The following is a 16,230-nucleotide window of genomic DNA, read 5'->3' as shown; positions in this document are numbered from 1 at the left end:
AATAAAACTGCCAACTATAATTTTGCCATATAAGGCCAGTAATATCACAATTTACCTTAACAACTACAAACTACTTTCATTGTATAAAACTTAAGTTGCACCAATTAATCTGATTAAAGAAAATTCTTTCATAAAATGCAGGTGTCAATTATTTCAAAATATACCCAAAGAATGCAGAATAAAAATATGGAAAATGATTTTATTAGTCAGTATGCTCTAGAGAAAAAAAGTAATAGGATATTTATATATATGCAGGGATTTATTACGGCAATTAGTTCATAGGATTATGGAGGCTGAGATATGCCCTGATAAACCCTATGTAAGCTGGAGAATCAGGAAACTGGTGATAACTCAATCCAAATCTGAAGTGCTGAGAACCAGGAGAGCTGATGATGAGCCGGGGCCATAAGTCTGAGAACTAGGGAAAGGTGGGCGGTACGCTGGTAGTTGAAGTCCCAGAGTTGGAAGGCCCAAGAACCAAGAGCTCTGATGTCTGCGGGCAGCAGAAGATTAATGTCCCAACTCAAAGAGAAAAAGAATTCACCCTAGTTCCACCATTTTATTCTATGTGGGGATCCTCTAGGGATTAGAGAATTCCCAACCAATCCTCTTTACTTAGTCTACTGATTTAATGCTAATCTCTTCTGGGAACACCCTGTCAGACACACCCAAAAATAATGCTTTACCAGCTCTTTGAGCATGTTGATGCACAAACTTAACCATTACAAACTCACCCCTTGTCAATTTGGCACCCATACACATCACTTTAAACCATACTTAATCTCCAAATCAAGACAATAAGGAAGCCATAATTCTGCCTAATATAATATCTTTCCTACAACAGAAAATTGCACTACCCCTTTCTCAGAAAAGGGTAAATTTATTTTGCTTTTACTTTATGAAACTATGTTTGGTTACCTCATTTGGACATTCAATTAAAGCAGCCCAAATTGGAGCTGAGTTTGCCTCTTGTTAAAATCATGCCGAAGGTATTTTCATGTCGTTGTATTAAAATGGAAGCAACCACATTTCATGATATTAAACACAAATGAGAATATTCTGGGTGATTTTAGACAAGCTGAGTAACAACAGTTCTCATAGATCCAAAGATCCCCCTGCTTTGGGGCGCCTGGGTGGCTCAGATGGTTGTGTCTGCCTTTGCCTCAGATTGTGATCTCCAGGTCCTCGGATGGAGTCAGTCCCATGTCGGGCTCCCAGCTAAGGGGGGAGTCTGCTTCTCCCTCTCCTTCTGTCTCTCCCCCTGCTTGTGCTCTCATTCTCTCTCTCTCTCAAATAAATAAATAAAATCTTAAAAAAAAAAAAGATCCTGCTATTTTCTTTCTGTATGGTTGAAGAAGTCAGCAGAATTGGTCTCAGCACTGGGGAATCCTGGAAAGGAACTAAGCTCTCCATGCTTAAAATTAATCATACTCTGGTTACTGTAGCTTGAGGTGATGATGGTCCACTAGATTTCTCATGGAGGGAGCTTAACAATGGATGAAATCACATAACGGCTTCCCGATCAGTTCCACAGTCCTGCATCAACACTGGTCTTATATACATGATTACATAATAAATGAAGGGTTTGGGGATGGATCTCTCCTACCCACTATCAAAAGCCATACACAGTTTTTCATATTACTATTATAGAGCCCCTTTAGGCACTGCCCTCTTTAAAATGTAAGTATAAGAGAGTAGGAGAAGCAGCAAATCCATTATTAAACAATATACTAAAGGGATTATGTGCTATCTAAACCAAAGTTTTTCAAACTATGGCTCACAAACCATCCACCTCCGAATCACCTGGATTGGGAAGAGGGTGGCTAGGTCCATGTTAAAAAAAAAAAAATAGAGGTTACATTTAGTCCTTTTCATTTATAATTTCCTGAAGAATTTTTCAAAATCTTAATTTTTAAAAGCTCCCCATATGGTTTTTACTATCATTTACATGTGAAATACATTGGCAGTAAAACTCGACTGCACATTAGAATCACCTGGAGTAATTGAAAAAATAAATACAACTAATGTCTATACCCAACACGCCAAGATGTTGAGTTAATTTTTCTGATGTCAGCTCTGGGCATCAGTGTTTTATAAGAACTCTCCAGGTGATGCTATTTTGAGGACAGCGAAGAACTGCAGGTCTAAAATTTGAAAATTGATGTTCACACCAGTTCCACTAATTCCTACTGCTTACGTCTGGTGTACTTCACTCATCTATGTTACTCTCACAGCCTTTAAATGTAATTGAGTCTACAGCCTATGAACATTGAGAACTCTCTGCACTAGAAAGTATAGCTTCTTGGAAGCAGAAACTCCAAAGACTAAAATCTAGACAGAGGTCAGGTTAGAAAGAGAGTGTTCACCTTGGTGCAGGTAAAGGCAGATTTTTGAAGGGACCCAGAATGGGACCTGCAACAAGGTAGTATGAGACTTACTGAAGGGAAAGGAATTATCAGGGACAAAAAAGGACAATAAAAGTAGAAGGAGAGTCAAACAAACAAACAACAAAAAACAATTTATGATTTTTGAGCAGGTCTCACGCTTGATAAGAAAAGTAGACCAGAATTTTGCTTTGGGAATCTTAGCAAAACACACAGAACTTTTCAGCGTTGCCTCCAATGGGAACATCTTGTTTGTTTGTTTGTTTGTTTATCTCTCTGGTAAGCTTGATGAAGTCCCAGTTCTTTTGTCCCTTTAGATGTTTTCACCACCTCATTACAAGACTGGTTTGCTCAAGGCACACACAGGCTCACCAGTCAGTACAGAGGCAGGAACAAGGCAATTGAATTCCTCCTAATCTAAGAGCTCAAAGTGGTACTTTTAAGGATCAAGTCTGAACATAACTCATAAGGGTATAGCTTCCAAGATTCTTTTCTGGTCCTTCCTTTTTTTTTTTTTTAGTGATACACAATTAAGATATAACCCAGTTTGAAGTGTACAGTATAATTATTTGATATATGTCTATATTGCAAAATGATTTTTTGGTAGTTTTAAGAAAATATATCAAGAAATAAAGACATTCTCCTTAAAATTAACCATATGGTCTCATAACTTAATTGGACACAAACACTTGAAAACCTGAACCATAACCTTAATTCGAAACAAACTCCTTAGCCTGGGAATCCAGGGTCTCTCACATTTAAGTCCCAAAATATCCTATCAGGCATATATCCCACCACTTTCTGCACTCTATTCTCTAGTCATTTTATTCTGATGGTTTCTTGTCTCTGCATANTTTGAAAACCTGAACCATAACCTTAATTCGAAACAAACTCCTTAGCCTGGGATCCAGGGTCTCTCACATTTAAGTCCCAAAATATCCTATCAGGCATATATCCCACCACTTTCTGCACTCTATTCTCTAGTCATTTTATTCTGATGGTTTCTTGTCTCTGCATATTTGCTCACACTGTCAGAGACCTATCTGTTCTAGCAAAATGTTCCTTCCTAGAGAAAACCTTCTTGACTTCCTCATTTGCAAGTTTGTTGCAGAGATTTTCATTTTTACTTCTCATTAATTTTATTATGTTCTAAATTGGTACATGTTCAAATATACAAAGATTTGAGGGCTAAATTGTTGAGAAATTCATATTTCTAAATTCTCTTTGGCAGCCAAGAGAAGGAAAAGAGACTGACTCCGTTGACTTCTGTGTCTCTCCTACCTATTTTCTTTGCAGCAGCCTGATCTGTTTTCCAATCATGAGTAGCTCCAGCAGATACTTTTCATTTTGTCAAATCGATTAAAGCCTAACTTCGAATCTACTCAACATAGTTGTCGTTGGCTCCTTCTCATATCCAGACATTTTAGGTCTGTAATTGTGCCAAAGTTCCATAATTAAAATTTCATTACATTATTATGAGAAATAGAAAAAGGGCACAATTATATATGTTCCATTATCATCTGAAGGTTAAGAATCTCTCTTCCTCCAATGTAATGTCTCTATTATGCTGGGTTTATGTTTTGCAGGGAGAATACTATTGAATCACATCCTTTGGGATTTTGTTTCTGTTTTAAATATTTTAACAGCTTTCCGTCACATGGTTGTGGGGATGAGCACATTGTTGGGCGTGTGGCTACCCTCTTACCTCCCAGACAACTCAACTTCATAGTACTCTTAAGAGTCTGGTTACATTTTCTAACAGAATACCTGCTTTACAAACATCCAAAGAACACTTGATTTTTCAAATTTTAAGTACAATGTTTAGATAGTAGATATCACATATGGAAAGTTTCATGGTGGCATGAACTAAGCTTAAAATGCTTATGTTCTTATTCTCATGTTGAATGCTACAAAAACCATTTTAAGTTATTTCTTACATTTTGAGAATTGCACTCAGTGGTGTTCGGATTTTCTTCCTTTGTTTTCTCAACTTGAGAGCTCTCATTCCTTCCAGGAACGGTTTGCTGAGGCTAGAGAAAGAGAGATCAAGAAATAGGTTCAACCAATGGATCCATGCGACTATTGTGAAATACGATACAATGGCAACGTCACGCTCAAGGAAAATGAATACAATGGATATTTGTATTTATCAGAGACCTTAAAAATTGTACATAAAAATTCTTAACTTTGAAAATAAATAAAATAAGTTCTGTGCAATTTTGTATTAGTGAGATCCAATGGCATTATTTTCCCACTGGAAATATTTATTTCTTGCATAATAAGCTTTTATTTTAAGGTTACTATTCCCACAAAGAGCAGGAATCCTGTCTTTTCTCTTTTACGCCAAGTACATCTGAGAAATCTAAGTGTACACTTCATATTATCAATCAGAAGACGAATGCTTCATAACACCTCACTGTAATTTACATAGAGGATTACATCTACTTCAATGCTTTACTCACTAATCAAGCACTGCTGCATATCTCTGGAAACCTTACATACTATTCTAAAATTCATCTCTTTAGGAACACTAACATTTTTTTAAAGATTTTATTTATTTGAGAGAGAGAGAGAGAGAGAGAGAAAGAGAGAGTATGAGCAGGGTGGGTGGTGCAGAGGGACAAGCAGACTCCCTGCTGAGCAAGGAGTCCTATGCTGGGCTCGATCCCAGGACCCTGAGATCATGACCTGAGCTGAAGTCAAATACTTAACTGAGTCATTGTACATAAAAATTCTTAACTTTGAAAATAAATAAAATAAGTTCTGTGCAATTTTGTATTAGTGAGATCCAATGGCATTATTTTCCCACTGGAAATATTTATTTCTTGCATAATAAGCTTTTATTTTAAGGTTACTATTCCCACAAAGAGCAGGAATCCTGTCTTTTCTCTTTTACGCCAAGTACATCTGAGAAATCTAAGTGTACACTTCATATTATCAATCAGAAGACGAATGCTTCATAACACCTCACTGTAATTTACATAGAGGATTACATCTACTTCAATGCTTTACTCACTAATCAAGCACTGCTGCATATCTCTGGAAACCTTACATACTATTCTAAAATTCATCTCTTTAGGAACACTAACATTTTTTTAAAGATTTTATTTATTTGAGAGAGAGAGAGAGAGAGAGAGAAAGAGAGAGTATGAGCAGGGTGGGTGGTGCAGAGGGACAAGCAGACTCCCTGCTGAGCAAGGAGTCCTATGCTGGGCTCGATCCCAGGACCCTGAGATCATGACCTGAGCTGAAGTCAAATACTTAACTGACTGAGTCACCGAGGCGCCCCCTGAATTTTTTTTTTTAAAGGCAGTTTCTCAGATTCTGGCAGGGAAGTGTATGCATAATTAATATATATAAATATCCCCATAGGCTAGTCTAAGGTTATCTACTGAAATGTATGTTTCTTGGGCAAAGCTGATTTGAATATGCTGTTAGGCTCATCAATCCCTGAGGGTACTATTGTAGGATAGACAAAAACTAAACTCAGTGAATGCTAACTGCTTTAATCTGAAACTGTGATCTGAATGGATCACAGAGGAGGAAGAAAAGGGGACTCTAACCACTGGGGACAGAGGAAGGTAAAGACAAAGATACGGTCTGATCAAAGTACCCAAACCCACTCAGATTTTGTCTGTGCTACTTACACACAGCACTGACCTGGTTTTCCATAGGCAGTTACATTCCTGCGCAGGGGAACATTCTTACAAAATAATACTTTGATAAAAATAAAAACCAAAGATACTTCATAAAACTAGTAGAATATTAAATGTAAAAAAATCAATAAAACTAGTAGCATATTAGAGAAATAACAGAGAATAAAGCACTTTAGTTGACTAAAATAGTTCCTATATTAAGTTACTCAAACACTGGGCTTTACATATAGTAATGGATAAACAAATAAATAACTAAATAAATTTTTTTTTCTTTTTTTTTAAAGATTTTATTTATTTATGTGACAGAGAGACATCAGCTTCATTGTATGAGTTCCAGAAGGCACTTCGTGTTTTCCCCTCTCTTAGTCCCTCTTTCTCTTCTGTTCTTCCTTGCTTAAGACACTTATCTTCTGATCTCCCCTCTATATCGTCCGTTAAGAATAAGAAATTTAAACAGGAAAATAAAATGTCTTCGAATAAGCCAGTACTCTGTATTAGATGTTGTCGGTAGATATAAAGATGAGAAAGGTGTTGTTTTTGTCTTCACAGAATTTATACAGTATGATTTTTATTCACATAAATAGCCCTAAGATAAAGCAGATTAATAAAAGAGGGCACAAACAAAATCATATATATTTGGAGAGAATGGAAGTTAAATCCATTTGGGGTCATAATAAAAGGCATGATGGAAAGGGCAAGCTTTAAAATGGGCCTCTGAGTGATTAAGGAAAGAATGAGGGAGACCATTCTAAGTGAAGGGAACAATACAACAAAGATACTAGGAAGAAGATTCAGCTGTTTTTCTGTTGGTTTACAGGGTAGCAGTAGAGTGAGCATGAGAAAAATGCTACAGAGTAGGAAGGCAACTCCAAAACTGAGCAGCAAAGTATGTATTTAAATTTGGTAGCCAAATGAGAGTCCACTGGCTAGTTCATTGCAGGCATATGACATGGCTAGAGCCTCTGTTAGGTGCTAGGGTGATAGAGCAGCAGTATTAAGGCAAAAACGGAACAGAAGAAATTAGGGCATGCAAATCAAAAAAGAAACAATAAACATCGATCGAGTAGATGGTAAAAAGGCCGAACTAAAGTATTAATTCCGGCAATTGAAAACAGATTGCTCTTTGTTGAGAGCAAAGATTAGAACCTACAAAATTGAAAAACTCTATAGAAATAGAGAAACCTGGAGGAAAGGTAAGTTTGTAGCCAAGAGGGTTATTTGTATATTGCTAATAGAGAGTATAAAGCACTTGCTACTCTTAAACAGGCAAAATTTAATAGCAGTGTTAATACAGTAACATGAATCAAAACAGCCATTTAATCTAGCTGAAATCTACTGGACTTCCTATGAAATTACAAATAGTTTGAAGAAAGAGGTTAAAAAGTGCCAGGGGGTGGGGGTGGGGGGGATACATAAATGCTAATAGTGAAGGAGAGTCTCCCCTGATGATCACAGCAAGAACCACAACTGTAAAAAGATAGAGTTAATCCCATTAACAGGCAAGGAGTAATTTTAGTGTATTTTGTTTCTGCTGAACAATCAAATCATTGAATAAATAGTCCAACATACCTTTGAAAATTCATTTACTGCATGATAGCATTAAAGGAAATTAAAATATAAAATTCATTCGTCATTCTAGGAATAATTATTTTTACTTCTCAATGTCGTCTTTCAGTCTTTGTTTGTATCCTCATGCATATTTACAGAGTCACAATTATAGTGCTCATGACATACTTAATTCTGTTTTTACACACATATATATGTTTTATCTACCTAAAGATAAATGTAAGGATATAAGTATCCTTTACATGTCTAAATAATATTTCATAGAACAAACTTGCAAAAATGTATATTTCAGTTAGACACTTTGGTGGTTCTGAATTTCAGGTTATAATATTGTGAAGAATATCAGTCTTCTTGGTACCAGCTTGCAAGACAGCTCATATCACTCTAGTCATTGGTTTAAATGTCTGACTCTATAAGCTGGGAACCCATGAAGGAAGATATCATGCCTTATTCATTATTGCATCCTTTGAAGCTAGTACATACTTTTGCACTTAGTAAGTTTTGTTTTTCCTTTCATCATTTATTTAAGATGTATTTCTTAGGACTAAAGGGAAATAAGAATTAAGGACCAAAACTAAATCAAGAGGAATGGATATATTTATGGTTAGAGAAATCTTTCCAAAATATGACAATTTGAATTACCTCTAGCAGCATGAGTCAACATTAATTGTGCATCCACTCTGTGAAAGTAGTGTGTTTGGAACTGAGATCAAACACTAAAAACATAGTTCTTGATCTCACAGAGCTACCATTTGCTCCTCATTAATTGTAATCATATCTTCTACCTTCCTAATAGCTCCTAATTTCATTCTGGAGGATAACGTCTTTCATGGTATGGTGTTTCCAAAGTACTGTTTTATATATCAAATTCCCTGACCCATCCAAGATATCGGCTCATGACCCAAGTTAGGTCATGATACCTCCATTCTTTAGAATATTGATTACATTAACAGGAGGCCATAAATGGTTAGGCACATTAATTCCAGTGGGGTGTCTCGTCCAAGTTGTTTCTACAATAAGACCCTTCCTTATGGTTCATACGTCCAGTCTTCTGAAGTAGCTTTTGTTTCTTCCCATTCCCAGATGTGTTACTTCTATCTTTTTCTTGGTACTATGAGCCCCTGATGTTCTATCAATGAAGCCCCTTCATTTAATCTGGTAAGGCTCAGTGTTGGTGGCATGTAATCACAGAGACCTGGATGATACAGAGAGTCAAATCAATAAAATAAAACTGATAGCATAACATAAGGGCTCAGGTAGAGGTTTACTATGGCAACTAACAGGAGGGAAACCTAACCCAGCTAGAGAAGCTCAGAAGAATAATAACAGTCTCACCAATGATGGAAATTACATTTTAGGGTAGATATTCAATATCTTCCTAAAAATATAAATATGTAGCATATCAATAAATTTTATGTTTGATTTTTTTCACGCATGTACTGTACATTTGTGAAAATGCTCCCGGATTTTGGTGGTAAGGCTGAGACAAGGAATATGTCCAAAACAAAAGGTTTTATCTATCTATTTATCTATCTATCATCTATTTACCTACCTATCTACCTACGCTTCTATCTGATTTTGTGGGCTTTTGCTACTTTGGACAGATGATAAAAAGAGCTTCATTAAATATTAAGTTCACAAAAAGCAGAGGGAAAAGAATGACAGTGTAACTTTTCTCCTCCATAAGTTTGCCAAGGCTACCCTTGTGCTCACATATTAATAAATTGGGGAACCTGGTTTGCCAATCTCTATATCGATACTGAAGTTATCTCCATTTTGCTTCAGGAAAAAAAATTATATATATTACTTTCAACAACTGGAGGAAATGATACATTGCTTTACCAGTGTGAGCAACAAAGTATAAAAAGTTAAATCACTTTAAATATAAAAATCTAAGTATTTAATTGAAGAACTGCTTACATTTAAATATAATACATGTAATCCTTAAAAAGGCTTTTGCCATCAGTGAGATGCTCCTTGTGGAAAGAAGCTTTGTTGAATATGATGAATTAATACAGAATGGGAACTGACTTTAGAGAAAGATAATGTATTTTTGGAGTTAAAGAAGTGAGGATTCAGATTCTGGATTAGCCATAAATAAATTGGGGACTTGGAAAATTTATATAATTTTGGAGGGTCTCTGTTTTCTGCCGTTTTGCTAAATTAGGTCAAGAACATCTAAACTGGGTGGCCTGGGTGGCTCAGTTGGTTCGGCTCAGGTCGTGATCCCAGGGTCCTGGGCTCAAGCCCTGCGTTGGGTTCCCTGCTCAGAGGGGAGCCTGCTTCTCCCTCTCCCTCTGCCTGCCGCTCCCCCGCTTGTGCTCGCTCGCTCTCTGTCAAATGAAATAAAATCTCAAAAAAAAAAGAAAGAGAAATTAAGAAATTAATCCCAATTACAATAGCATTAAAAAGTAAAAAATGCTAGAAATAAACAAGGAGATGAAAGACCTGTACACTGAAAACTAGAAGACATTAATTAAAAAATTGCAGAAGACACAAATAAATGAATAAATATTCCATACCCATACTTCCATTGGAAGACTCCATATTGTTAAAATGTCCATATGACCCTAAGAAACCTATAGATTCAATATAATCTTTATCAAAATTTTAATGTCATTTTTCACAGAAATAGACTACAAAATCCTAAAATTCATGTGGAACCACAAAAGACCCCATAGAGCCAACACAATCTTGACAAAGAACAAAGCTGAAGGCCACAGGCTCCCTGGTTTCAAACTATTAAATTAAACTATAGTAATCTAAAAAGTATGGTATTGGTACAAAAACACACAAATGGATCAATGGAACAGAGAGCTCAGAATATACTTGCACATATAGTTCAATTAATTTATGATACAGATGCTAAGAATATACAATGGGGAAAGGACAGTCTCTTCAATAAATGGTGGTGGGGAAACTGGACAGCCACATGCAAAAGAATAAAACTGGACTGCTATCTTACACCATACACAAAAATTAACTCAAAATGGCTTAAAATCTGGAATTAAGAATTGAGACTATAAAATTCCTTGAAGAAACTGTAGGTGGTAAGCTCCTTGACATTGGTCTTGGAGATGATATGACACCAAAAGCAAAAGCAACAAAGGCAAAAATAAATGAGATTACATCAAACTAAAAAACTTCTTCACAGCAAAGGGAACCTTTACCAAAATGAAAAGACCATGTACTGAATGGGAAAAAATACATTAAAATCATGTATAGATAGCCAACAGGTACTTGCAAAGATGCTCAACATCACTAATTATCACCAAAATGCAAACCAAAACCACAAGGAGATATCACATCACACTTGTTAGAACGGCTATTATAAAAAAGAAAAGAAAAACCAGGTGTTGGTGAGAATGTGGAGAAAAGGGCACACCCCCCTGCACTGTTGGGAGGAATGTAAATTGGTGTAGTCATTATGGAAAGCAGTATGAAGTTTTCTCAAAAAATTAAAAATAGAACTACCATATGATCCAGCAATTCCACATCTGGGTATTTCTCTGAAGAAAACAAAAACACTAACTTGAAAAGATATATGCATTCCCATGTTCATTGCAGCATTATTTTTTTTAAAGATTTTATTTATTTATTTGACATAGAGACAGCGAGCAAGAGAGGGAACACAAGCAGGGGGAGTGGGAGAGGAAGAAGCAGGCTCATAGCAGAGGAGCCTGATGTGGGGCTCGATCCCACAACGTCGGGATCACGCCCTGAGCCGAAGGCAGATGCTCAACCGCTGTGCCACCCAGGCGCCCCAGCAGCATTATTTACAATAGCCAAGACATAGAAACAAATTAAGCGTCCAAATACGGATGAATGGATAAAGATGCAAATACAATATTATCAGATACATACAATATTATTCAGCTATAAATGGGATGAAATTTTAACATTTTCAAAAACATGGTTGGACCTTGAGATTATCGTGTTAAGTAAAGTAAGTCACAGAGAAAAAGACAAATACTATGTTCTCACTAAAAGCAAAAAACAAAAAATAAAACCAAGAAATAATCTCATAGATACAGGGAACAGACTGGCGATTGCTGGAGGTAGGGACTAGGTAGTGGGCAAAATGGGTGAAGGGGTATACATTTAAAGGTATACATTTTCAGTTATAAAACAAACAAGTTATGAGGATTTCATGTACAGCATGGTGACTACAGTTAGTAATACTGCATTGCCTAATTTGAAAGTTGCTAAGAGAACAGGTCTTCAAAGATCTCATCACACAAAAAAAATTTGTAACTATGTATGGTGATGGATGTTAACCAGAAATTATTGCAATGATCCTTTTGCAATATATACAAATATCAAATCATTATGTTGTATACCTGAAACTAATATGATGTTATGCGTCAATTATATCTCAATAAAAAAATTGAAAAGCCAAAAAGGAAATGGGTACAAAGCAGCAATGTAGATGGTGACATACCATTGAAATTATATTTATTTTCCAATCATAAACTTCGNCTTCAAAGATCTCATCACACACAAAAAATTTGTAACTATGTATGGTGATGGATGTTAACTAGAAATTATTGCAATGATCCTTTTGCAATATATACAAATATCAAATCATTATGTTGTATACCTGAAACTAATATGATGTTATGCGTCAATTATATCTCAATAAAAAAATTGAAAAGCCAAAAAGGAAATGGGTACAAAGCAGCAATGTAGATGGTGACATACCATTGAAATTATATTTATTTTCCAATCATAAACTTCGATGTTTTTAAGTTTTTGAATTACAGGTCGAAAATAAACAGTTTTCTTCAGATAAAAACAAAAACAATAACAATAACAGAGCGTCTACTTAGCAGGCTATCTGGTGTACAATGGAGGCTCCACAGAAATATACGTCATGTCCTATGGCGAAAGAGTACATATTATCTTATATGGTAAAGGATGTGATGAAATTACGGACCTTGGGAAGAGGAAATTACTCGGTGTCTTAGTCCAATTAGGCTGGGTGGCTTAAAAAACAGAATATTTTCACATAATTCCTGAGGCTGAAAACTCCCAGATCAGATTTAGCAGGGTTCGGTGTTTGGTGAAGGTTCTCTTCTTTACTTGGAGACTGCTGCCTTTTAAGTGTGTTCTCACATGGCAGAGAGAGAGCAAGCTGTGGAGTCTCTTCTTATAATCTTACCAGATCAAGGCTCCAACCTTAGGACCCTAAATCCTGAATTACTTCCTTAAAGGCACCTTCTCCAATACAGTCAAACCTTCAACATGTGAGTTTTAGGGGAACACAGTTCAGTCCATACCGCCCAGGATTATATGGATGGGCCTTAAATACCCTCGCGAGCGTCTAAGACAGAGGGAGATTTCACATCTACACACAGAAGAGAACGCAAAGTGAAGATGAGAGTAGAGACAAGAAGGATACAGCCACAAGCCTAGGAATGTTCACACAACCACCAGACATTGAAAGAGGCATGCATGGAACGTATTTTCCCCTAAAACTCCCAGAGAGAGTATGGTACTGTGAGATTTCAGACTTCAAGTCTCTAAACATGTGAGAAAATAAATCTCTGTTATTTTAAGCCATCACGTTTTTTGTGATTTGTTACAGTAACCACAGGGAACTAAACAACTATCTCTTCCAGTAATTTAGAAATGTGTTAGATACTCATTTTCCTAGCACTTGAATATGTTCCATAACTCTTTCCAAGGCAAAATAATTTAAAATTTCCTCAGTAGTATATCTCAGGTTCTCTTTCCTTTTCTTTCTTTTTTTTAAAAGATTTTATTTATTTATTTGAAAGAGAGTGAGTGAGAGGGAGAGCACAAGCAGGGGGAGTGGCAGAGAGAGAGGGAGAAGCAGACTTCCCACTGAGCAAGGAGTGAAATGTGGGGCTGGATCCCAGGATCCTGGGATCATGACTTGAGCTGAAGGCAGATGAATAACCAACTGAGCCACCCAGGTGCCCCTCTCTCGTCTTTTCTGATGAAAAATCCCAAAGCCTAAACCTTTCAAATAGTACTGAGAATCTGTCTTTAACATAAAAACTATTAAAGAAACTGCTTTGTAAATGGATGAAATGAACATCCTTCACAGTGTACTTGTCAAAGAAAGAATTCCAGAATCAACGGCATATCTTAGTCATTTCCATGTTCTGTTGGAAAAAGCATAAGCATGTATATTACATATGTGGTTTTTCTTTAATTTAAATTGATTTTTATATACTCTGCGTATTTTTAATATATCACATGAGGAAATTGGAATAGGTGATGTGTGAAGTTCTTTCCTTAGCAGCAGAAAGATCCAGAAGAATAATCAGGGAAGATGAAAGTGAATGGCATGGAAAAATAGCTTTGATTCTGGGCTCACAAACAGTATTCTCACAGCAATGATAAGTGCAAATATATATATACACACACACACTATATATATATATATATATATATATATACAAACATACATAAACATATATCACAACATATTTCTTTCAACTGGTAAACATTTTAAATATAATATTTAATTGCCTTAAAACAGAATGAGATAGATTTAATTTCTAACCAAGACTGAATAACAATGATTACATTTACTCTCCTACCTGAACAAATGAAAAAAAATTGGAAAAAAGAGAAAACAATGGTATTAAGAAAACTGACAACAGATAATGAGGAAACAGTGGTGACTTAAAGAGAGGACACAGATGAGACACATAGAGTTGTATCCTTGGCAACTAGACACCAAGAGAAGGGTATTGAGGAACTGAAACAATGAGAAATGTTGGGCACCAAAGACCATTATTGGTAGGAATGAATTCTGCCAAAGCCTACACATGTACTGGCTTCTCCAGAGACCAAACCATGGTCTATATCTTCCTTGTAATAAGGACCATGAACATGAATGAAATGATTAGAATTGTTTTGTTGACTTAATTTAGTTCCCAGGGTCTTGACAGAAAAATGAAATCATGAACTTTTTTTTATTTTTGAGAGAGAGAGAGAGAGCATGCATGCATGTGCACGAGTGGGGGTGGAGGGAGCAGAAGGAGAAAGAGAATCTTTTTTTTTTTTAAAGATTTTATTTATTTATTTGAGAGAGAGAGAGAGACAGCCCAGTGAGAGAGGGAACACAACCAGGGGGAATGGGAGAGGAAGAAGCAGGCTCCCAGCGGAGGAGCCTGATGTGGGGCTCGATCCCACAACGCCGGGATCACACCCTGAGCCAAAGGCAGAATCCTAACCGCCGTGCCACCCAGGCGCCCTGAGAGAGAGAATCTTAAGCAGGCTCCATGTTCAGCGTGGAGCCTCATGTGGGGCTCCATCTCACGATGCTGGGGTCACGACCTGAGCGGAATCAAGAGTGGGAAGCTTAACCAACTGAGGCACCCAGGTGCCCCCAAATCATGAATTTTTTAAAGGCAAAGACAATGCCTCTTTCAACTCTACAACTATTCACAACTAGCATCAAAATTGACAAAAGGAAGATGTTTGATGTTATTTAAAAGAACAGTAACATCACAGAACTCTTGATGCTGTATCTCACCTGAACTCTGTGAGGCAGGTATTATGAGCTCTATCTTTGAGGTTAAAAAATTGAGACTTTGAGATGTTCACTGAGTCACCAAAATCAAAATGCTTTTGGATGATACAGCTAATGATTAACCCAAGCTGTCATATTCTGATTTCTTTGTATTTCCAACTCTACCTTAATACCTCCCTATTAGAAACAGTGATGATAGAATTCATCACCACTTACTATATGAACTCTCTTCACCCTCAAAGTATGTAATGACTGTCCCCAGGCATCTAGTTTCTGTAGTTGTGCTACTGGTAAAAAGGAAGTGGGTCTCTACAGAGTACTCTTTCTGTAGAGACCAGTTGCTACAATATACTTTAATTTCATTTAAGTTTGCTTTGTGACCAAGTAATTTCTTCAGGAAAAAAAATTTTTTAAAAATTAAGTCATAAAAATTACACTCTATTTGAAGAATATAAATATCCATATGTGTTTATTAAATTAAATTTACCAAATACATTGCTTTTCTACATACTCATTAGTTTGATCTAGTAAAAATGTCTGATAATGTTATAGATTGTTGACAAATGGAAGTCATCAGGAAAGGTGGTATGAATGCCATCCACTCATAATTTTCCCGGAATCATCCCTTTTTAAACTTTAGCTCACATATATATAAAATGAGGCAAAGAGAGTGACCAGAAAGACTGTATGTGGTGATAGTTAAAAACAATTTTGGGGGGACTCAGAATGTTAGAAAAAGAAAAAAAAAGTTGAAAGGACAAAGCTTCTCCTTGCTCTACCTCCCTGTCTATACTTAGGGTAAAATAATATGCTACAATACAAATAAAATATATCATTAGCTAATATACAATTTTCAAAGCTCAGTTAATGCCCTTCTAGTCCTGTGCTCCTAATTCTACTAAAGTCCTTCTGTTAGACTTCTGCAGAAAATACACATCCTTGTCTTTGGTTACCTCTTATTATTTCCCATTTTTACAGTATTTCCTGAATAACAGCTTTAGCTTGAAAGCCCAAAGCTTTCTGACATTCTGTTTCTCTCCAGTTCTTCAGTCTCAGATTGTTTACCAAAGTTAGAGGATTGCTAAGAGGAAACACAGACCCTCTGTGGGAGTCT

General features: G+C 36.3%; 1 protein-coding gene and 1 pseudogene across 3 annotated transcripts in view; one reads left to right on the top strand and one right to left on the bottom strand.

Annotated features, from left to right (window-relative positions):
• The window catches only part of LUZP2 (leucine zipper protein 2), a 466,696-nt gene that overhangs the window by 18,423 nt on the left and 432,043 nt on the right, over positions 1-16,230 (bottom strand). For all 3 annotated transcript variants that reach the window (XM_019793075.2, XM_034645484.1, XM_034645483.1), the window contains one exon: positions 4,322-4,414. In XM_019793075.2, coding sequence (XP_019648634.1) covers positions 4,322-4,414 — 93 coding nt within the window. The remainder of the gene's footprint in view (positions 1-4,321; positions 4,415-16,230) is intronic.
• The window catches only part of LOC105234411, a 33,586-nt pseudogene continuing 21,805 nt past the window's right edge, over positions 4,450-16,230 (top strand).

Source organism: Ailuropoda melanoleuca, chromosome 16, assembly GCF_002007445.2.
Source record: "Ailuropoda melanoleuca isolate Jingjing chromosome 16, ASM200744v2, whole genome shotgun sequence".
NCBI lineage: Eukaryota > Metazoa > Chordata > Mammalia > Carnivora > Ursidae > Ailuropoda > Ailuropoda melanoleuca.
This window is presented reverse-complemented; position numbering and strand designations above follow the sequence as displayed.